The sequence below is a fragment of the Coturnix japonica genome, unplaced genomic scaffold (assembly GCF_054131305.1).
Source record: "Coturnix japonica strain WE unplaced genomic scaffold, WE-NBRP24 Scf138, whole genome shotgun sequence".
Lineage (NCBI taxonomy): Eukaryota > Metazoa > Chordata > Aves > Galliformes > Phasianidae > Coturnix > Coturnix japonica.
In genome coordinates, this window is record NW_028189041.1 from 5720 (window position 1) to 22500 (window position 16781).

At 59.0% G+C, this 16781-nt stretch overlaps 1 protein-coding gene across 1 annotated transcript; it reads right to left on the reverse strand.

Annotated features, from left to right (window-relative positions):
- Positions 1-271: 271 nt before the first annotated feature.
- LOC146751100 (cadherin-related family member 5-like) lies at positions 272-15293 on the reverse strand. Its single transcript, XM_085535595.1, has 7 exons — positions 15240-15293; positions 12570-12674; positions 8037-8251; positions 5392-5451; positions 5113-5205; positions 1708-1794; positions 272-542 (listed from the first exon to the last, which is right to left on the reverse strand). The coding sequence occupies exons 2-7, from the start codon at positions 12631-12633 to the stop codon at positions 294-296; spliced, it is 768 nt and encodes a 255-aa protein (XP_085391721.1). The 5' UTR covers positions 12634-12674; positions 15240-15293; the 3' UTR covers positions 272-293.
- Positions 15294-16781: the final 1488 nt, after the last annotated feature.

The following is a 16781-nucleotide window of genomic DNA, read 5'->3' on the forward strand; positions in this document are numbered from 1 at the left end:
TTTGGGGTCCCATTGGGGATGCTCTGGGGTCCCATTGGGGTCACACTGGGGATGCTTTGGGGTCCCATTGGGGTCCCATTGGAGATGATTTGGGGTCCCATTGGGGTCCCATTGGAGATGATTTGGGGTCCCATTGGGGTCCCATTGAAGATGCTTTGGGGTCTCATTGGGGTCCCATTGGAGATTATTTGGGGTCCCATTGGGGTCCCATTGGGGATGATTTGGGGTCCCATTGGGGTCCCATTGGGGATGCTTTGGGTTCACATTGGGGATGCTTTGGGGTCCCATTGGGGTCACACTGGGGATGCTTTGGGGTCCCATTGGGATCCCATTGGGGATGCTTTGGGGTCCCATTGGGGTCCCATTGGGGATGCTTTGGGGTCCCATTGGGGATGCTCTGGGGACACATAGGGGACACGCTGTGTCCTCACCACAGCCGTCACCACCACCTCCAGGCTGCGCCGGCTCTCGAAGTCCAGGGGACGTGCCAGCACCACGCGGCCACTGTTGGGGAGGTCGATGCGGAAGAAGCGAGCGTCGGGCTGCGGACAACAGGGGGAATATAGGGGGACAATGGGGGGACAACAGGGACAATAGGGGGACAACAAGGGGACAACAGGAGGACAACAGGGGGACAATAGGGGGACAATGGGGGGACAACATGGGGACAGCAAGGGGACAACAGGAGGACAACAGGGGGACAATAGGGGGACAATAGGGGGACAATGGGGGGACAATGGGGGGACAACAGGGGGACAATAGGGGGACAGCATGGGGACAACAGGAGGACAACAGGGGGACAACAGGGGGACAACAGGGGGACAACAGGGGGACAATAGGGGGACAACAGGGGGACAATAGGGGGACAACAGGGGGACAGTATGGGGATAACATGGGGACAACAGGGGGACAATAGGGGGACAGCATGGGGACAACAGGAGGACAACAGGGGAACAATAGGGGGACAATGGGGGGACAACATGGGGACAACAAGGGGACAACAAGGGGACAACAGGAGGACAACAGGGGGACAACAAGGGGACAACATGGGGACGACATGGGGACAACAGGGGGACACAATGGGGACAACATGGGGACAATATGGGGACACAATAGGGACAACATGGGGACAACAGGGGGACAACAGGGGGACAACAGGAGGACAACAGGGGGACAATGGGGGGACAACATGGGGACAACAAGGGGACAACAGGGGAACAATAGGGGGACAACATGGGGACAACAAGGGGACAACAGGGGAACAATAGGGGGACAACATGGGGACAACAAGGGGACAACAGGGGAACAATAGGGGGACAATGGGGGGACAACAAGGGGACAACAGGGGGACAACATGGGGACAACAAGGGGACAACATGGGGACAACAGGAGGACAACAGGAGGACAATGGGGGGACGATAGGGGGACAACATGGGGACAATAGGGGGACAACATGGGGACAACAGGAGGACAACAGGGGGACAATAGGGGGACAACAAGGGGACAACATGGGGACAACAGGGGGACAACAAGGGGACAACAAGGGGACAACAAGGGGACAACAGGGGGACAATGGGGGGACAACAAGGGGACAACAAGGGGACAACAGGGGGACAATGGGGGGACAACAAGGGGACACCTCAGCACCACCCCATCCACCCGGCCCCATTGTGTCCCCCTTGTCCCCTCCCCTCTCCCAGCACCCACCGAGGTGGCGTCGATGACGTACATCAACGTGTCGCCGTCCGCGTCCTCCGCCTGTGTGCTGAACACCACCGAGTGCACCGCCACCAGCTGGACACGGGGCACACACACGTGTCACCCCAAACACGGCCGTGGGGGTGTCCCCAATCCCATATGGGGGTCCCCAAACCCAGCCATGAGACCCCAAACCCATCTGGGTATCCCCATACCCAGCCATGTGTCCCCAATCCCATATGGGTGTCCCCATACCCAGCCATGTGTCCCCAAACACGTCCGGGTGTCCACAATCCCATCTGGATGTCCTCAAACCCAGTAATATGTCCTCAAATCTGGACATGTGTCCCCAATCCCATCCTGGTGTCCCCATACCCAGCCATGTGTCCCCAATCCCATCCTGGTGTCCCCATACCCAGCCATGTGTCCCCAATCCCATCTGGGTGTCCCCATACCCAGCCATGTGTCCCCAATCCCATCCTGGTGTCCCCATACCCAGCCATGTGTCCCCAATCCCATCCTGGTGTCCCCAAAAACAGCCTCGTGTTCCCAGTCCCATCTGGGTGTCCCCAGACTCAGCCACTGGTCCCCAATCCCATCTTGGTGTCCCCAAACCCAGCCATGAGACCCCAAACCCAGCCATGTGTCCCCAGATCCATCTTGGTGCCCCCAGACCCAGTAATATGTCCCCAGCCCCAGCCATGAGACCCCAATCCCATCTTGGTGTCCCCAAACCCAGCCAATTGTCCCCAAATATGGCCATGTGTCCCCAGACCCAGCCATGTGTCCCCAAACATGGACATATGACCCCAATCCCATCTGGGTGTCCCCAGACCTGGACTCTTGTCCCCAGTCCCACCCCAGTCCCCAGGGCCATCCGTGTCCCCAGCTCTGTCCCCATCCCTATGGACAGCCCTCTTCCCACAGCAGTCCCTGTCCCCACCTGTCCCCATTCCGATGCCCATCCACGTCCTCATGGACACCCCATCACCATTTCTATGGCCATCCCTGTCCCCACCATTGGCTCCATGTCCACCCTGTCCCCATGTCCATCCTGTCCCCATGTCCATCCTGTCCCCATGTCCACCCTGTCCCCATGTCCATCCCGTTCCCATGTCCACTCTGTCCCATGTCCATCCTGTCCCATGTCCATCCTGTCCCATGTCCACCCTGTCCCCATGTCCATCCTGTCCCCATGTCCACCCTGTCCCCATGCCCATCCTGTCCCATGTCCATCATGTCCCCATGTCCATCCTGTCCCATGTCCACCCTGTCCCCATGTCCACCCTGTCCCCATGTCCACCCTGTCCCCATGTCCATCCCGTTCCCATGTCCACTCTGTCCCATGTCCATCCTGTCCCATGTCCATCCTGTCCCATGTCCACCCTGTCCCCATGTCCATCCTGTCCCCATGTCCACCCTGTCCCCCTGTCCATCCTGTCCCCATGTCCATCCTGTCCCATGTCCATCCTGTCCCATGTCCATCCTGTCCCCATGTCCATCCTGTCCCATGTCCATCCTGTCCCATGTCCACCCTGTCCCCACGTCCACCCTGTCCCCATGTCCATCCTGTCCCCATGTCCACCCTGTCCCCATGCCCATCCTGTCCCATGTCCATCCTGTCCCATGTCCATCCTGTCCCCATGTCCATCCTGTCCCCATGTCCATCCTGTCCCAATGTCCACCCTGTCCCCATGTCCACCCTGTCCCATGTCCATCCTGCCCCATGTCCATCCTGTCCCCATGTCCATCCTGTCCCATGTCCATCCTGTCCCCATGTCCATCCTGTCCCCATGTCCATCCTGTCCCATGTCCATCCTGCCCCCATGTCCATCCTGTCCCATGTCCACCCTGTCCCCATGTCCACCCTGTCCCCATGTCCATCCTGTCCCCCTGTCCATCCTGTCCCATGTCCATCCTGTCCCCATGTCCATCCTGTCCCATGTCCATCCTGTCCCATGTCCATCCTGTCCCCATGTCCATCCTGTCCCATGTCCATCCTGTCCCATGTCCATCCTGCCCCCATGTCCATCCTGTCCCATGTCCACCCTGTCCCCATGTCCATCCTGTCCCCCTATCCATCCTGTCCCCATGTCCATCACGTCCCCCTGCCCATCTTGTCCTATGTCCACCCTGTCCCCATGTCCATCCTGTCCCATGTCCATCCTGTCCCCATGTCCACCCTGTCCCCATGTCCATCCTGTCCCCATGTCCATCCTGTCCCACATCCACCCTGTCCCCACGTCCATCCTGTCCCCATGTCCATCCTGTCCCCATGTCCATCCTGTCCCCACGTCCACCCTGTCCCCGTCCATCCTGTCCCCACGTCCACCCTGTCCCCGTCCATCCTGTCCCCATGTCCATCCTGTCCCCATGTCCACCCTGTCCCATGTCCACCCTGTCCCATGTCCACCCTGTCCCCATGTCCATCCTGTCCCCATGTCCATCCTGTCCCATGTCCACCCTGTCCCATGTCCATCCTGTCCCATGTCCATCCTGTCCCATGTCCACCCTGTCCCATGTCCACCCTGTCCCCCTGTCCATCCAGTCCCCCTGTCCATCCTGTCCCCATGTCCACCCTGTCCCATGTCCATCCTGTCCCCCTGTCCATCCTGTCCCATGTCCATCCTGTCCCATGTCCATCCTGTCCCCATGTCCACCCTGTCTCCATGTCCATCCTGTCCCCATGTCCACCTTGTCCCCATGTCCACCCTGTCCCCATGTCCACCCTGTCTCCATGTCCATCCTGTCCCCATGTCCATCCTCTCCCCATATCCATCCTGTCCCATGTCCATCCTGTCCCCATATCCACCCTGTCCCCACGCCCACCCTGTCTCCATGTCCATCCTCTCCCCATGTCCACCCTGTCTCCATGTCCATCCTGTCCCCCTGTCCACCCTGTCCCCATGTCCATCCTGTCCCCATGTCCACCCTGTCTCCATGTCCATCCTGTCCCCATGTCCATCCTGTCCCATGTCCATCCTGTCCCCACACCCATCCCGTCCCCATGTCCATCCAGTCCCCATGTCCATCCTGTCCCCCTGCCCACCCTGTCCCCATGTCCACCCTGTCCCCATGTCCATCTCGTCCCCCTGTCCATCCTGTCCCCATGTCCATCCTGTCCCCATGTCCACCCTGTCCCCACATCCACCCTGTCCCCATGTCCATCACGTCCCCATGTCCATCACGTCCCCATGTCCATCCTGTCCCCATGTCCATCATGTCCCCATGTTCATCCTGTCCCCATGTCCATCATGTCCCCATGTTCATCCTGTCCCCATGTCCATCATGTCCCCATGTCCATCATGTCCCCATGTCCACCCTGTCCCCCTATCCTTCCCGTCCCCCTGTCCACCCTGTGCCCATGTCCATCCTGTCCCCACTTCCCCCCATCCCCACGGCCGCCCCCATCACCTCGCTGACGTTGTGGGTCAGGACGGGGTCCCCATGGAAGCGCGGTCGGTTGTCATTCTCATTGAGGACCTGCACGATCACCCGGTACTCCACCTGTGGGGACACGGGGTGATGTGGGGGCAGGGGGTGACACTGGGGACATGGGGTGACATTGGGGACAAAGGGTGACATGGGGACACAGTGACATTGGGGACAGGGGGTGACACTGGGGACATGGGGTGACATTGGGGACAGGGGGTGACGGGCACATTGGTTGTGCCCAAAGGACACGTGCTGTACCGGAGCAGAGCCGTCCTCAGCGCAGATCAGGGACACCATCAGCACCGGGGACTCCAGCTCCTGTGGGGCAAAGGGACACCATGAGGGCACTATGGGGACACCATGAGGGCACTATGGGGACACCATGGGGATGGGGACACCATGGGGATGGGATGGGATGGACATGGGATGGACACAGACTGGGGAAGAGTTGGACACGGGATGGATACAGGATGGACATGGGATGGACACAGGATGGACATGGGATGGATACAGGATGGACACGGGATGGACATGGGATGGATACAAGATGGACATGGGATGGATACAGGATGGATACAGGATGGACATGGGATGGATACAGGATGGACACAGGATGGACATGGGATGGATACAGGATGGACATGGGATGGACATGGGATGGATACAGGATGGACATGGGATGGATACAGGATGGACATGGGATGGACATAGACTGGGGAAGGGATGGACATGGGATGAATACGGGATGGATACAGGATGGACACGGGATGGATACAGGATGGACACGGGATGGATACAGGATGGACACGGGATGGACATGGGATGGATACAGGATGGACACGGGATGGACACGGGATGGATACAGGATGGACACGGGATGGACACGGGATGGATACAGGATGGACACGGGATAGACATGGGATGGATACAGGATGGACATGGGATGGATACAGGATGGACACGGGATGGACATAGACTGGGGAAGGGATGGACATGGGATGAATATGGGATGGATACAGGATGGACATGGGATGGATACAGGATGGATACAGCATGGATACAGGATGGACATGGGATGGATACAGGATGGATACAGCATGGATACAGGATGGACATGGGATGGATACAGGATGGACACGGGATGGATACAGGATGGACACGGGATGGACATAGACTGGGGAAGGGATGGACATGGGATGAATATGGGATGGATACAGGATGGACATGGGATGGATACAGGATGGATACAGCATGGATACAGGATGGACATGGGATGGATACAGGATGGATACAGCATGGATACAGGATGGACATGGGATGGATACAGGATGGACACGGGATGGATACAGGATGGACATGGGATGGATACAGGATGGACACAGGATGGACATGGGATGGACATAGATTGGGGAAGGGATGGACATGGGATGAATATGGGATGGACATGGACTAGAGAAGGGATGGGCATGGGATGGACATGGGATGGGATGGATATAGGATGGAAATAGGATAGATACAGGATGGATGTGGGATGGATGTAGAATGGATGTGGGATGGATAGAGAATGGATGTGGGATGGATGAGGGATGAATATAGGATGGATGTGGGATGGATATAGGGTGGATATGGGATGGATGTGGGATCTACATGGGATGGATGTGGGATGGATGTAGGATGGATGTAGGATGGATATAATGTAGGATGAATGTAGAATAGATATGAGATGGGATGGATGTAGGATAGATATAAGATGGAATGGATGTAGGATGGATACAATATCAGATGGATGTGGGATGGATATGAGATGGATATGGGATGACTGTAGGGGGGGTGTAGGCTGGATATGGGATGACTGTAGGGGGGGTGTAGGCTGGATATGGGATGACTGTAGGGCGGATATAGGCTGGATATGGGATGACTGTAAGATGGATATAGGCTGGATATGGGATGACTGTAGGGCGGATATAGGCTGGATATGGGATGACTGTAAGATGGATATAGGCTGGATATGGGATGACTGTAGGGCAGATATAGGCTGGATATGGGATGACTGTAGGGCAGATATAGGCTGGATATGGGATGACTGTAGGGCGGATATAGGCTGGATATGGGATGACTGTAGGGCGGATATAGGCTGGATATGGGATGACTGTAGGGCGGATATAGGCTGGATATGGGATGACTGTAGGGGGGGGTGTAGGCTGGATATGGGATGACTGTAGGGCGGATACAGGCTGGATATGGGATGACTGTAGGGCGGATATAGGCTGGATATGGGATGACTGTAGGGCGGATATAGGCTGGATATGGGATGACTGTAGGGCGGATATAGGCTGGATATGGGATGACTGTAGGGCGGATATAGGCTGGATATGGGATGACTGTAGGGCGGATATAGGCTGGATATGGGATGACTAGGGCGGATATAGGCTGGATATGGGATGACTGTAGGGCGGATATAGGCTGGATATGGGATGACTGTAGGGCGGATATAGGCTGGATATGGGATGACTGTAGGGCGGATATAGGCTGGATATGGGATGACTGTAGGGCGGATATAGACTGGATATGGGATGACTGTAGGGCGGATATAGACTGGATATGGGATGACTGTAGGGTGGATATAGGCTGGATATGGGGTGACTGTAGGGCGGATACAGGCTGGATATGGGATGACTGTAGGGCGGATACAGGCTGGATATGGGGTGACTGTAGGGCGGATATAGGCTGGATATGGGATGACTGTAGGGCGGATATAGGCTGGATATGGGATGACTGTAGGGCGGATATAGGCTGGATATGGGATGACTGTAGGGCGGATATAGGCTGGATATGGGATAACTGCAGGCTGTACATAGGTCTGACATGGGCCATCTATGGGGTGTCTCGGGGGCTGCCCCCACCTCGCGGTCCAGGCTGCGGCCGTTGGATGCGTTGAGCCTCATGCTGCTCCCATCCAGGTAGAACCAGGCGGCGTCGGCGCCCTCCAGGCAGAGCTGCAGCGCGGCCCCCCCTGCCCCCCCCCCTGCGGGCAGCCGAGCCACCATGGTGCCGTGGGGGCTGTTCTCCGTCACCTCGGTGAACACGTTCCCAAAGGCCGCGCAGCCCTCGTCCCGCGCTGCGCCCAGAGTCACTGACCGCAACGGGGGGACCCGAGTCCCCAGCAGAGGGGTCCCCACCTCCCCATCTCCACCCCAACATCCCCAACCACTGAGGTCCCCATGTCCACACCGACATCCCCAACCATTGGGGCCTTCATATCCCCACCCCAAAGTCTCCAACCACTGGGGTCCCCATCTTCCTACCCCAACATTCCCAACTATGGGGGTCTCCATGTCCCCACTCCAATGTCCCCAACCTCTGGGATCCCATCTCCACCCCAATGTCCCCAACCACTGGGGACACCACATCCTCATTTCCAACCCAACATCCCGAACCACTGGGGTCCCCATCCCAATGTCCCCAACCATTGGGGTCCCCATCTCCACACCAACATCCCCGACCATTGGGGTCTCCATGTCCTCATCTCCACCCTGATGTCCCCTGGGATCGATATCCCCAATGTCCCCATTTCCACCCCAACATCCCCAACCATTGGGATCCCCATCCCTCCATCCCAACATCCCTAACCATGGGGGTCTCCATGCCTACCCCAACATCCCCAACCATTGGATCCCCATGTCCCCACCCCAACATCCCCAACCATTGGGATCCCCATCCCTCCATCCCAACATCCCCAACCATTGGGATCCCTTCTCCATCCCAACATCCCCAGCCATTGGGATCCCTTCTCCATCCCAACATCCCCAACCATTGGGATCCCTTCTCCATCCCAACATCCCAAAACATTGGGGTCCCCATCCCTCCATCCCAACACCCCCAACCATTGGGGTCTCCATGTCCCCACCCCAATGTCTGCAACCATTGGGATCCCATCTCCATACCAATGTCCCCCAACCATTGGAGACACCATGTCCCAATCTCCACACCAACATCCCCAACCATTGGGATCCCTTCTCCATCCCAGCATCCCAAACCATTGGGGTCCCCATGTCCCCACCCCAGTGTCCCCAGTCACTGGGATCCCATCTCCATCCCAATGTCCCCAACCAAGGGGGACACCACATCCCCATCTCCAACCCAACATCCCCAACCATTGGGATCTCCATGTCCCCACTCCATCATCCCCAACCATTGGGATCCCCATCCCTCCATCCCAACATCCCCAACCATTGGGATCCCTTCTCCACTCCATCATCCCCAACCATTGGGGTCCCCATCCCTCCATCCCAACGTCCCCAACAATTGGGATCCCTTCTCCATCCCAACATCCCCAACCATTGGGATCCCCATCCCTCCATTCCAACATCCCCAGCCATTGGGATCCCTTCTCCATCCCAACATCCCCAACCACTGGGATCCCCATCCCTCCATTCCAACACCCCCAACCATTGGGATCCCCATCCCTCCATCCCAACGTCCCCAACCACTGGGATCCCCATCCCTCCATCCCAACATCCCCAACCATTGGGATCCCTTCTCCATCCCAACATCCCAAAACATTGGGGTCCCCATCCCTCCATCCCAACGTCCCCAACCATTGGGATCCCCATCCCTCCATCCCAACATCCCAAAACATTGGGATCCCCATCCCTCCATCCCAACACCCCCAACCATTGGGGTCTCCATGTCCCCACCCCAATGTCCGCAACCATTGGGATCCCATCTCCATACCAATGTCCCCCAACCATTGGAGACACCATGTCCCAATCTCCACACCAACATCCCCAACCATTGGGATCCCTTCTCCATCCCAGCATCCCAAACCATTGGGGTCCCCATGTCCCCACCCCAGTGTCCCCAGTCACTGGGATCCCATCTCCATCCCAATGTCCCCAACCAAGGGGGACACCACATCCCCATCTCCAACCCAACATCCCCAACCATTGGGATCTCCATGTCCCCACTCCATCATCCCCAACCATTGGGATCCCCATCCCTCCATCCCAACATCCCCAACCATTGGGATCCCTTCTCCACTCCATCATCCCCAACCATTGGGGTCCCCATCCCTCCATCCCAACGTCCCCAACAATTGGGATCCCTTCTCCATCCCAACATCCCCAACCATTGGGATCCCCATCCCTCCATTCCAACATCCCCAGCCATTGGGATCCCTTCTCCATCCCAACATCCCCAACCACTGGGATCCCCATCCCTCCATTCCAACACCCCCAACCATTGGGATCCCCATCCCTCCATCCCAACGTCCCCAACCACTGGGATCCCCATCCCTCCATCCCAACATCCCCAACCATTGGGATCCCTTCTCCATCCCAACATCCCAAAACATTGGGGTCCCCATCCCTCCATCCCAACGTCCCCAACCATTGGGATCCCCATCCCTCCATCCCAACATCCCAAAACATTGGGATCCCCATCCCTCCATCCCAACACCCCCAACCATTGGGGTCTCCATGTCCCCACCCCAATGTCCGCAACCATTGGGATCCCATCTCCATCCCAATGTCCCCCAACCATTGGAGACACCATGTCCCAATCTCCACACCAACATCCCCAACCATTGGGATCCCTTCTCCATCCCAGCATCCCAAACCATTGGGGTCCCCATGTCCCCACCCCAGTGTCCCCAGTCACTGGGATCCCATCTCCATCCCAATGTCCCCAACCAAGGGGGACACCACATCCCCATCTCCATCCCAACATCCCCAACCATTGGGATCTCCATGTCCCCACTCCATCATCCCCAACCATTGGGATCCCCATCCCTCCATCCCAACATCCCCAACCATTGGGATCCCCATCCCTCCATCCCAACATCCCCAACCATTGGGATCCCCATCCCTCCATCCCAACATCCCCAACCATTGGGGTCCCCATCCCTCCATCCCAACATCCCCAACCATTGGGATCCCCATCCCTCCACCCCAACATCCCCAACCATTGGGATCTCCATGTCCCCACTCCATCATCCCCAACCATTGGGGTCCCCATCCCTCCATCCCAGCATCTCCAACCACTGGGATCCCTTCTCCATCCCAACATCCCCAACCATTGGGGTCTCCACGTCCTCATCTCCACCCTGACGTCCCCTGGGATTGGAATCCCCATGTCCCCATGTCCACCCCGACATCCCCAACCATTGGATCCCCATGTCCCCACCCCAACATCCCCAACCACTGGGGTCCCACCTCAGTGTCCCCAGCCATTGGGATCCCATCTCCATCCCAGTGTCCCCAACCACTGGGGTCCCCACATCCCCATCTCCACACCAACATCCCCAACCACTGGGGTCCCCATGTCCCCATCCCAATGTCCCCAACCATGGGGGTCTCCATCTTTCTACCCCAACATCCCCAACCACTGGGGTCCCCATGTCCCCATCACAATGTCCCCAACCATGGGGGTCTCCATCTTTCTACCCCAACATCCCCAACCACGGGGGTCTCCATGTCCACACCAACATCCCCAACTATTGGGGTCCCCATGTCCCCACCCCAATGTCCGCAACCACTGGGATCCCATCTCCATCCCAGTGTCCCCAACCACCCCGAATGCCACGTCCCCATCTCTGCACCAACATCCCCAGCCATTGGGGTCCCCATGTCCCCACCCCAACGTCCCCAACCAATGTCCCCACTTCTCAGGGTCCCCATCCCTTCAGGCCCCAATTTCTTGGGTTCCCCATCTCTTACAGTCCCCATTCCAATGGTCCAATTCTTGGGGTCTCCATCCCAATGTCCCCATTTCTTGAGGTCCCCATCCCAATGTCCCCACCCCAATGGTCCAATTCTTGGGGTCTCCATCCCAATGTCCCCATTTCTTGAGGTCCCCATCCCAATGTCCCCACCTCAATGTCCCCACCCCAATGTCCCCACCCCAATGTCCCCATTTCTTGGGGTCCCCATCCCTTACAGTCCCCATTTCTTGGGGTCCCCATCCTCAGTGTCCCCAGTTCTCGAGTTCTCCATCCCAACGTCCCCATCCCAATGTCCCCATTTCTTGGGGTCCCCATCCCAATGTCCCCACCCCAATGGCCCCATCCCAATGTCCCCACCCCAATGGCCCCATTTCTTGGGGTCCCCATCCCAATGTCCCCACCCCAATGGCCCCATCCCAATGTCCCCATCCCAATGTCCCCACCCCAATGGCCCCATCCCAATGTCCCCATCCCAATGTCCCCATTTCTTGGGGTCCCCATCCCTTCAGGCTCCAATTTCTCAGGCTCCCACCTCTTACAGTCCCCACCCCAATGGCTCCATTTCTTGGGGTCCCCATCCCAATGTCCCCACCCCAATGTCCCCATTTCTTGAGGTCCCCATCCCAATGTCCCCATCCCAATGTCCCCACCCCAATGGCCCCATTTCTTGGGGTCCCCATCCCTTCAGCTCCCAGTTCCCCATGTCCCCGCTCACCCGCTGTCCCCAGCGCCAGCGCCAGGCAGGCGGCCAGTAGGGCCCGGCAGGACGGTGCGGCCATAGGGACGGGGATGGGGACGGGGACGGGCCCTGGGTGGCAGCCTGTGGCCAAGGACTGAGAGTGGTACGTGTCCCCATGGCAACATGATGCCCCACGTACCCATCCCCATCCCATCCCTGTCCCATCCCTGTCCCATCCCCGTCCCATCCCTGTCCCATCCCAGTCCCATCCCTGCCCCATTCATGTCCCCATCCCTGTCCCCATCCCTGTCCCCATCCCTGTCCCATTCATGTCCCATTCATGTCCCATTACTACCCCCTTCTTGTCCCCTTCCTGTCCCCGTCCCTGTCCCATCCCCATCCCATCCCTGTCCCCATCCCTGTCCCATCCCAGTCCCATTCATATCCCATCCCTATCCCATCCCTGTCTCCTTCCTGTCCCCATCCCTATCCACATTCATGTCCCATTCATGTTCCATCCCCGTCCCATCCTTGTCCCATCCCTGTCCCCATCCCCATCCCCATCCCCGTCCCCATCCCATCCCTATCCCCATCCCTGTCCCCTTCCTGTCCCATCCCTATCTCCATCCCCATCCCATCCCTATCCCCATCCCTATCCCCATCCCTGTTCCATTCATGTCCCATCCATGTCCCATCCCCGTCCCCATCCCATCCCCATCCCATCCTTGTCCCATCCCTGTTCCCATCCCGTCCCTATCCTCACCCCTGTCCCCATTCCTGTCCCATGCCTGTCCCCATATCTGTCCCCAACCCTGTCCCATCCCATCCCATCCCCAGCCCATCCCTATCCTCACTCCTGTCCCCTTTCCTGTCCCCATCCCTGTCCCATTCATGTCCCATCCCCATCCCAATCCCGTCCCTGTCCCACCCCCATCCCCATTCCATCCCTATCCCATCCCTGTCCCCTTCCTGTCCCCATATCTGTCCCCATCCCTGTCCCATTCATCTCATCCCTATCCCCATCCCTGTCTTCTTCCTGTCCCCATCACTGTTCCCTTCCTGTCCCCATCCCCATCCCATCCCTGTCCCCATGTCCCATCCCCGCTGCCACCACCTGTAACACAGTGACAATGCCAGACATCCCTGTGTCCCCTCCTGCCCCCCCCATCCCTGTGTCCCCTCCTGCCCCCCCCCCATCCCTGTGACCCCTCCTGCCCCCCCCATCCCTGTGTCCCCTCCTGCCCCCCCATCCCTGTGTCCCCTCCTGCCCCCCCCCCATCCCTGTGACCCCTCCTGCCCCCCCCATCCCTGTGTCCCCTCCTGCCCCCCCATCCCTGTGTCCCCTCCTGCCCCCCCATCCCTGTGACCCCTCCTACCCCCCCCATCCCTGTGTCCCCTCCTGCCCCCCCATCCCTGTGACCCCTCCTACCCCCCCCATCCCTGTGTCCCCTCCTGCCCCCCCCATCCCTGTGACCCCTCCTGTCCCCTTCTGTCCCCACTTTCCCATCCATCTCCCCCTGCCCCCCCCACACGCCCCCATCCCCCCATCCCCCCCTGCCCCCATTGTCCCACTTCTGTCCCTTCCCCATTTAATTCTGCCCCATTTTGTCCCCCCCCCCCACCGACCCTTCCTGTCCTGCACTATCCCCCCCCACCTGTGCCCCCCCCCCCCCACTCAGCCCACTCAGGTGCTGTGCTGTGGGATGGGGAGGGGGACACCCCCCCGGTGCCATATGGCCCCCCCCACCCCCACTCCCTCAATGAGCAGCTGCTAATTAATTACCACTAATTGGGAGATGGGCTGGAAAGGGGGCGGGGGGGGGAGGAGCCATCCATCTGCCACCCCCCCCATCCAGAACCCCCCTGTGGGTCTGCACTCTGCCCCCTCCCCCTCCCACACCTCTCCTCTTCATTTTGGGGGGGGGGGGGGGGGGGTCGGAAAGAACAGGGCTGCACCCCACTGCCATGTTCCCCCCCCACAAGTCCCCCCCCCATGACTCTGTGTCCCCCCCCATGTCCTCCCCACTATGTCCCCCTGTCACCCTCCATGCCCCCCCCCCAGCCCAAAGGAACAGACCCACGTGTCTCCCCCATGTCCCCCAGCCCAAAGGAATGGATCCATGTCCCCCCCCCAGACCCACACGTTCCCCTCTATGTCCCCCCCTTTGTCCCCCCCCCAGCCCAAAGGAACAGACCCACATGCCCCCTCCCCATGACTCTAGTTCCCCCCCCCCCCATGTCACCTCCCATGCCCCCCCCAGCCCATAGTAACGGACCCATATGTACCCCCCCACACCCCCCTTATGTCCCCATGTCCCCCCCCCAGCCCAAACTAAGGTACCCATGAGTGCCCCCCCTGCCCCCTTATGTCCCCATGTCCCCCCATGTCCCCCAGCCCAAAGTAAAGGACCTACCTGTCCCCCCCCATGTCCCCCCGTCCCCATGTGCCCCCCCCAGCCCACAGTAACGGACCCATATGTACCCCCCCCCACCCCCCTTATGTCCCCATGTCCCCCCCCCATCCCAAACTAAGGTACCCATGAGTGCCCCCCCCGTCCCCCTTATGTCCCCATGTCCCCCCCAGCCCAAAGTAACAGACCCATATATGCCCCCCCGCCCCCATTATGTTCCCATGTCCCCCCCCAGCCCAAAGTAACGGACCCAGATATGCCCCCCCCGCCCCCCCCTCGCCCCCCCCCCCGTTACCTGCCCGGCGCTGCACCCCGGGGCCGGGGCTGGGGACGAAGGGACAGAGGGACGGGGGGGGGGCGGATCAGGAGGGGGGGGGCGGGGCGGGGCCTGGGGGGCGGGGCCTGGGGGGGGCGGGGTGTAGTGTGAACTGGGTGTGCAATGGAGTGTGTGCAATGGGGTGTGTGCAATGGGGAGTGTGCAATGGGGAGTGTGCAACGGGGTGTGTGCAATGGGATGTGTGCAATGGGGAGTGTGCAATGGGGTGTGTGCAACGGGGTGTGTGCAATGGGGAGTGTGCAATGGGGAGTGTGCAATGGTGTGCAATGGGGTGTGTGCAATGGTGTGTGTGCAATGGTGTGCAATGGGGTGCAATGGGATGTGTATAATGGGGTGTGTGCAATGGGGTGTGTGCAACGGGGTGTGTGCAATGGGGTGTGTGCAATGGTGTGCAATGGAGTGTGTGCAATGGGGTGTGTGCAATAGGGTGTGCGCAATGGGGTGTGTACAATGGTGTGCAATGGGGTGTGTGCAATGGGGTGTGTGCAATGGGGTGTGTGCAATGGGGTGTGTGCAATGGTGTGCAATGGGGTGTGTGCAATGGGGTGTGTGCAATGGGGTGTGTGCAATGGTGTGCAATGGTGTGCAGTGGGGTGTGTGCAACGGGGTGTGTGCAATGGGGTGTGTGCAATGGTGTGCAATGGGGTGTGTGCAATGGGGTGTGTGCAATGGTGTGCAACTGGGTGTGTGCCATGGGGTGTGTGCAATGGTGTGTGTGCAATGGTGTGCAATGGGGTGTGTGCAACGGGGTGTGTGCACTGGTGTGCAATGGGGGGTGTGCAATGGGGTGTGTGCAATGGTGTGCAATGGGGTGTGTGCAATGGGGTGCAATGGGGTGTGTGCAATGGTGGGTGTGTGCAATGGGGTGTGTGCACTGGTGTGCAATGGGGGGTGTGCAATGGTGTGCAATGGTGGGTGTGTGCAATGGGGTGTGTGCAATGGGGTGCAATGGGGTGTGTGCAATGGGGTGTGTGCAATGGGGTGTGTGCAATGGTGGGTGTGTGCAATGGGGTGTGTGCAATGGGGTGCAATGGGGTGTGTGCAATGGGGTGTGTGCAATGGTGGGTGTGTGCAATGGGGTGTGTGCAATGGGGTGTGTGCAATGGGGTGCAATGGGGAGTGTGCAATGGTGTGTGTGCAATGGGGTGTGTACAATGGGGTGTGTGCAATGGGGTGTGTGCACTGGGGTGTGTGCAATGGTGTGCAATGGGGTGTGTGCAACGGGGTGTGTGCAATGGTGTGTGTGTGCAATGGTGTGCAATGGGGTGTGTGCAACGGTGTGTGTGCAATGGGGTGTGTGCAATGGGGTGTGTGCAATGGTGTGCAATGGGGTGTGTGCAATGGGGTGTGTGCAATGGGGTGTGTGCAATGGTGTGCAATGGGGTGTGTGCAATGGGGTGTGTGCAATGGGGAGTGTGCAATGGGGTGTGTGCAATGGGGTGTGTGCAATGGTGTGCAATGGAGTGTGTGCAATGGGGTGTGTGCAATGGGGTGTGTGCA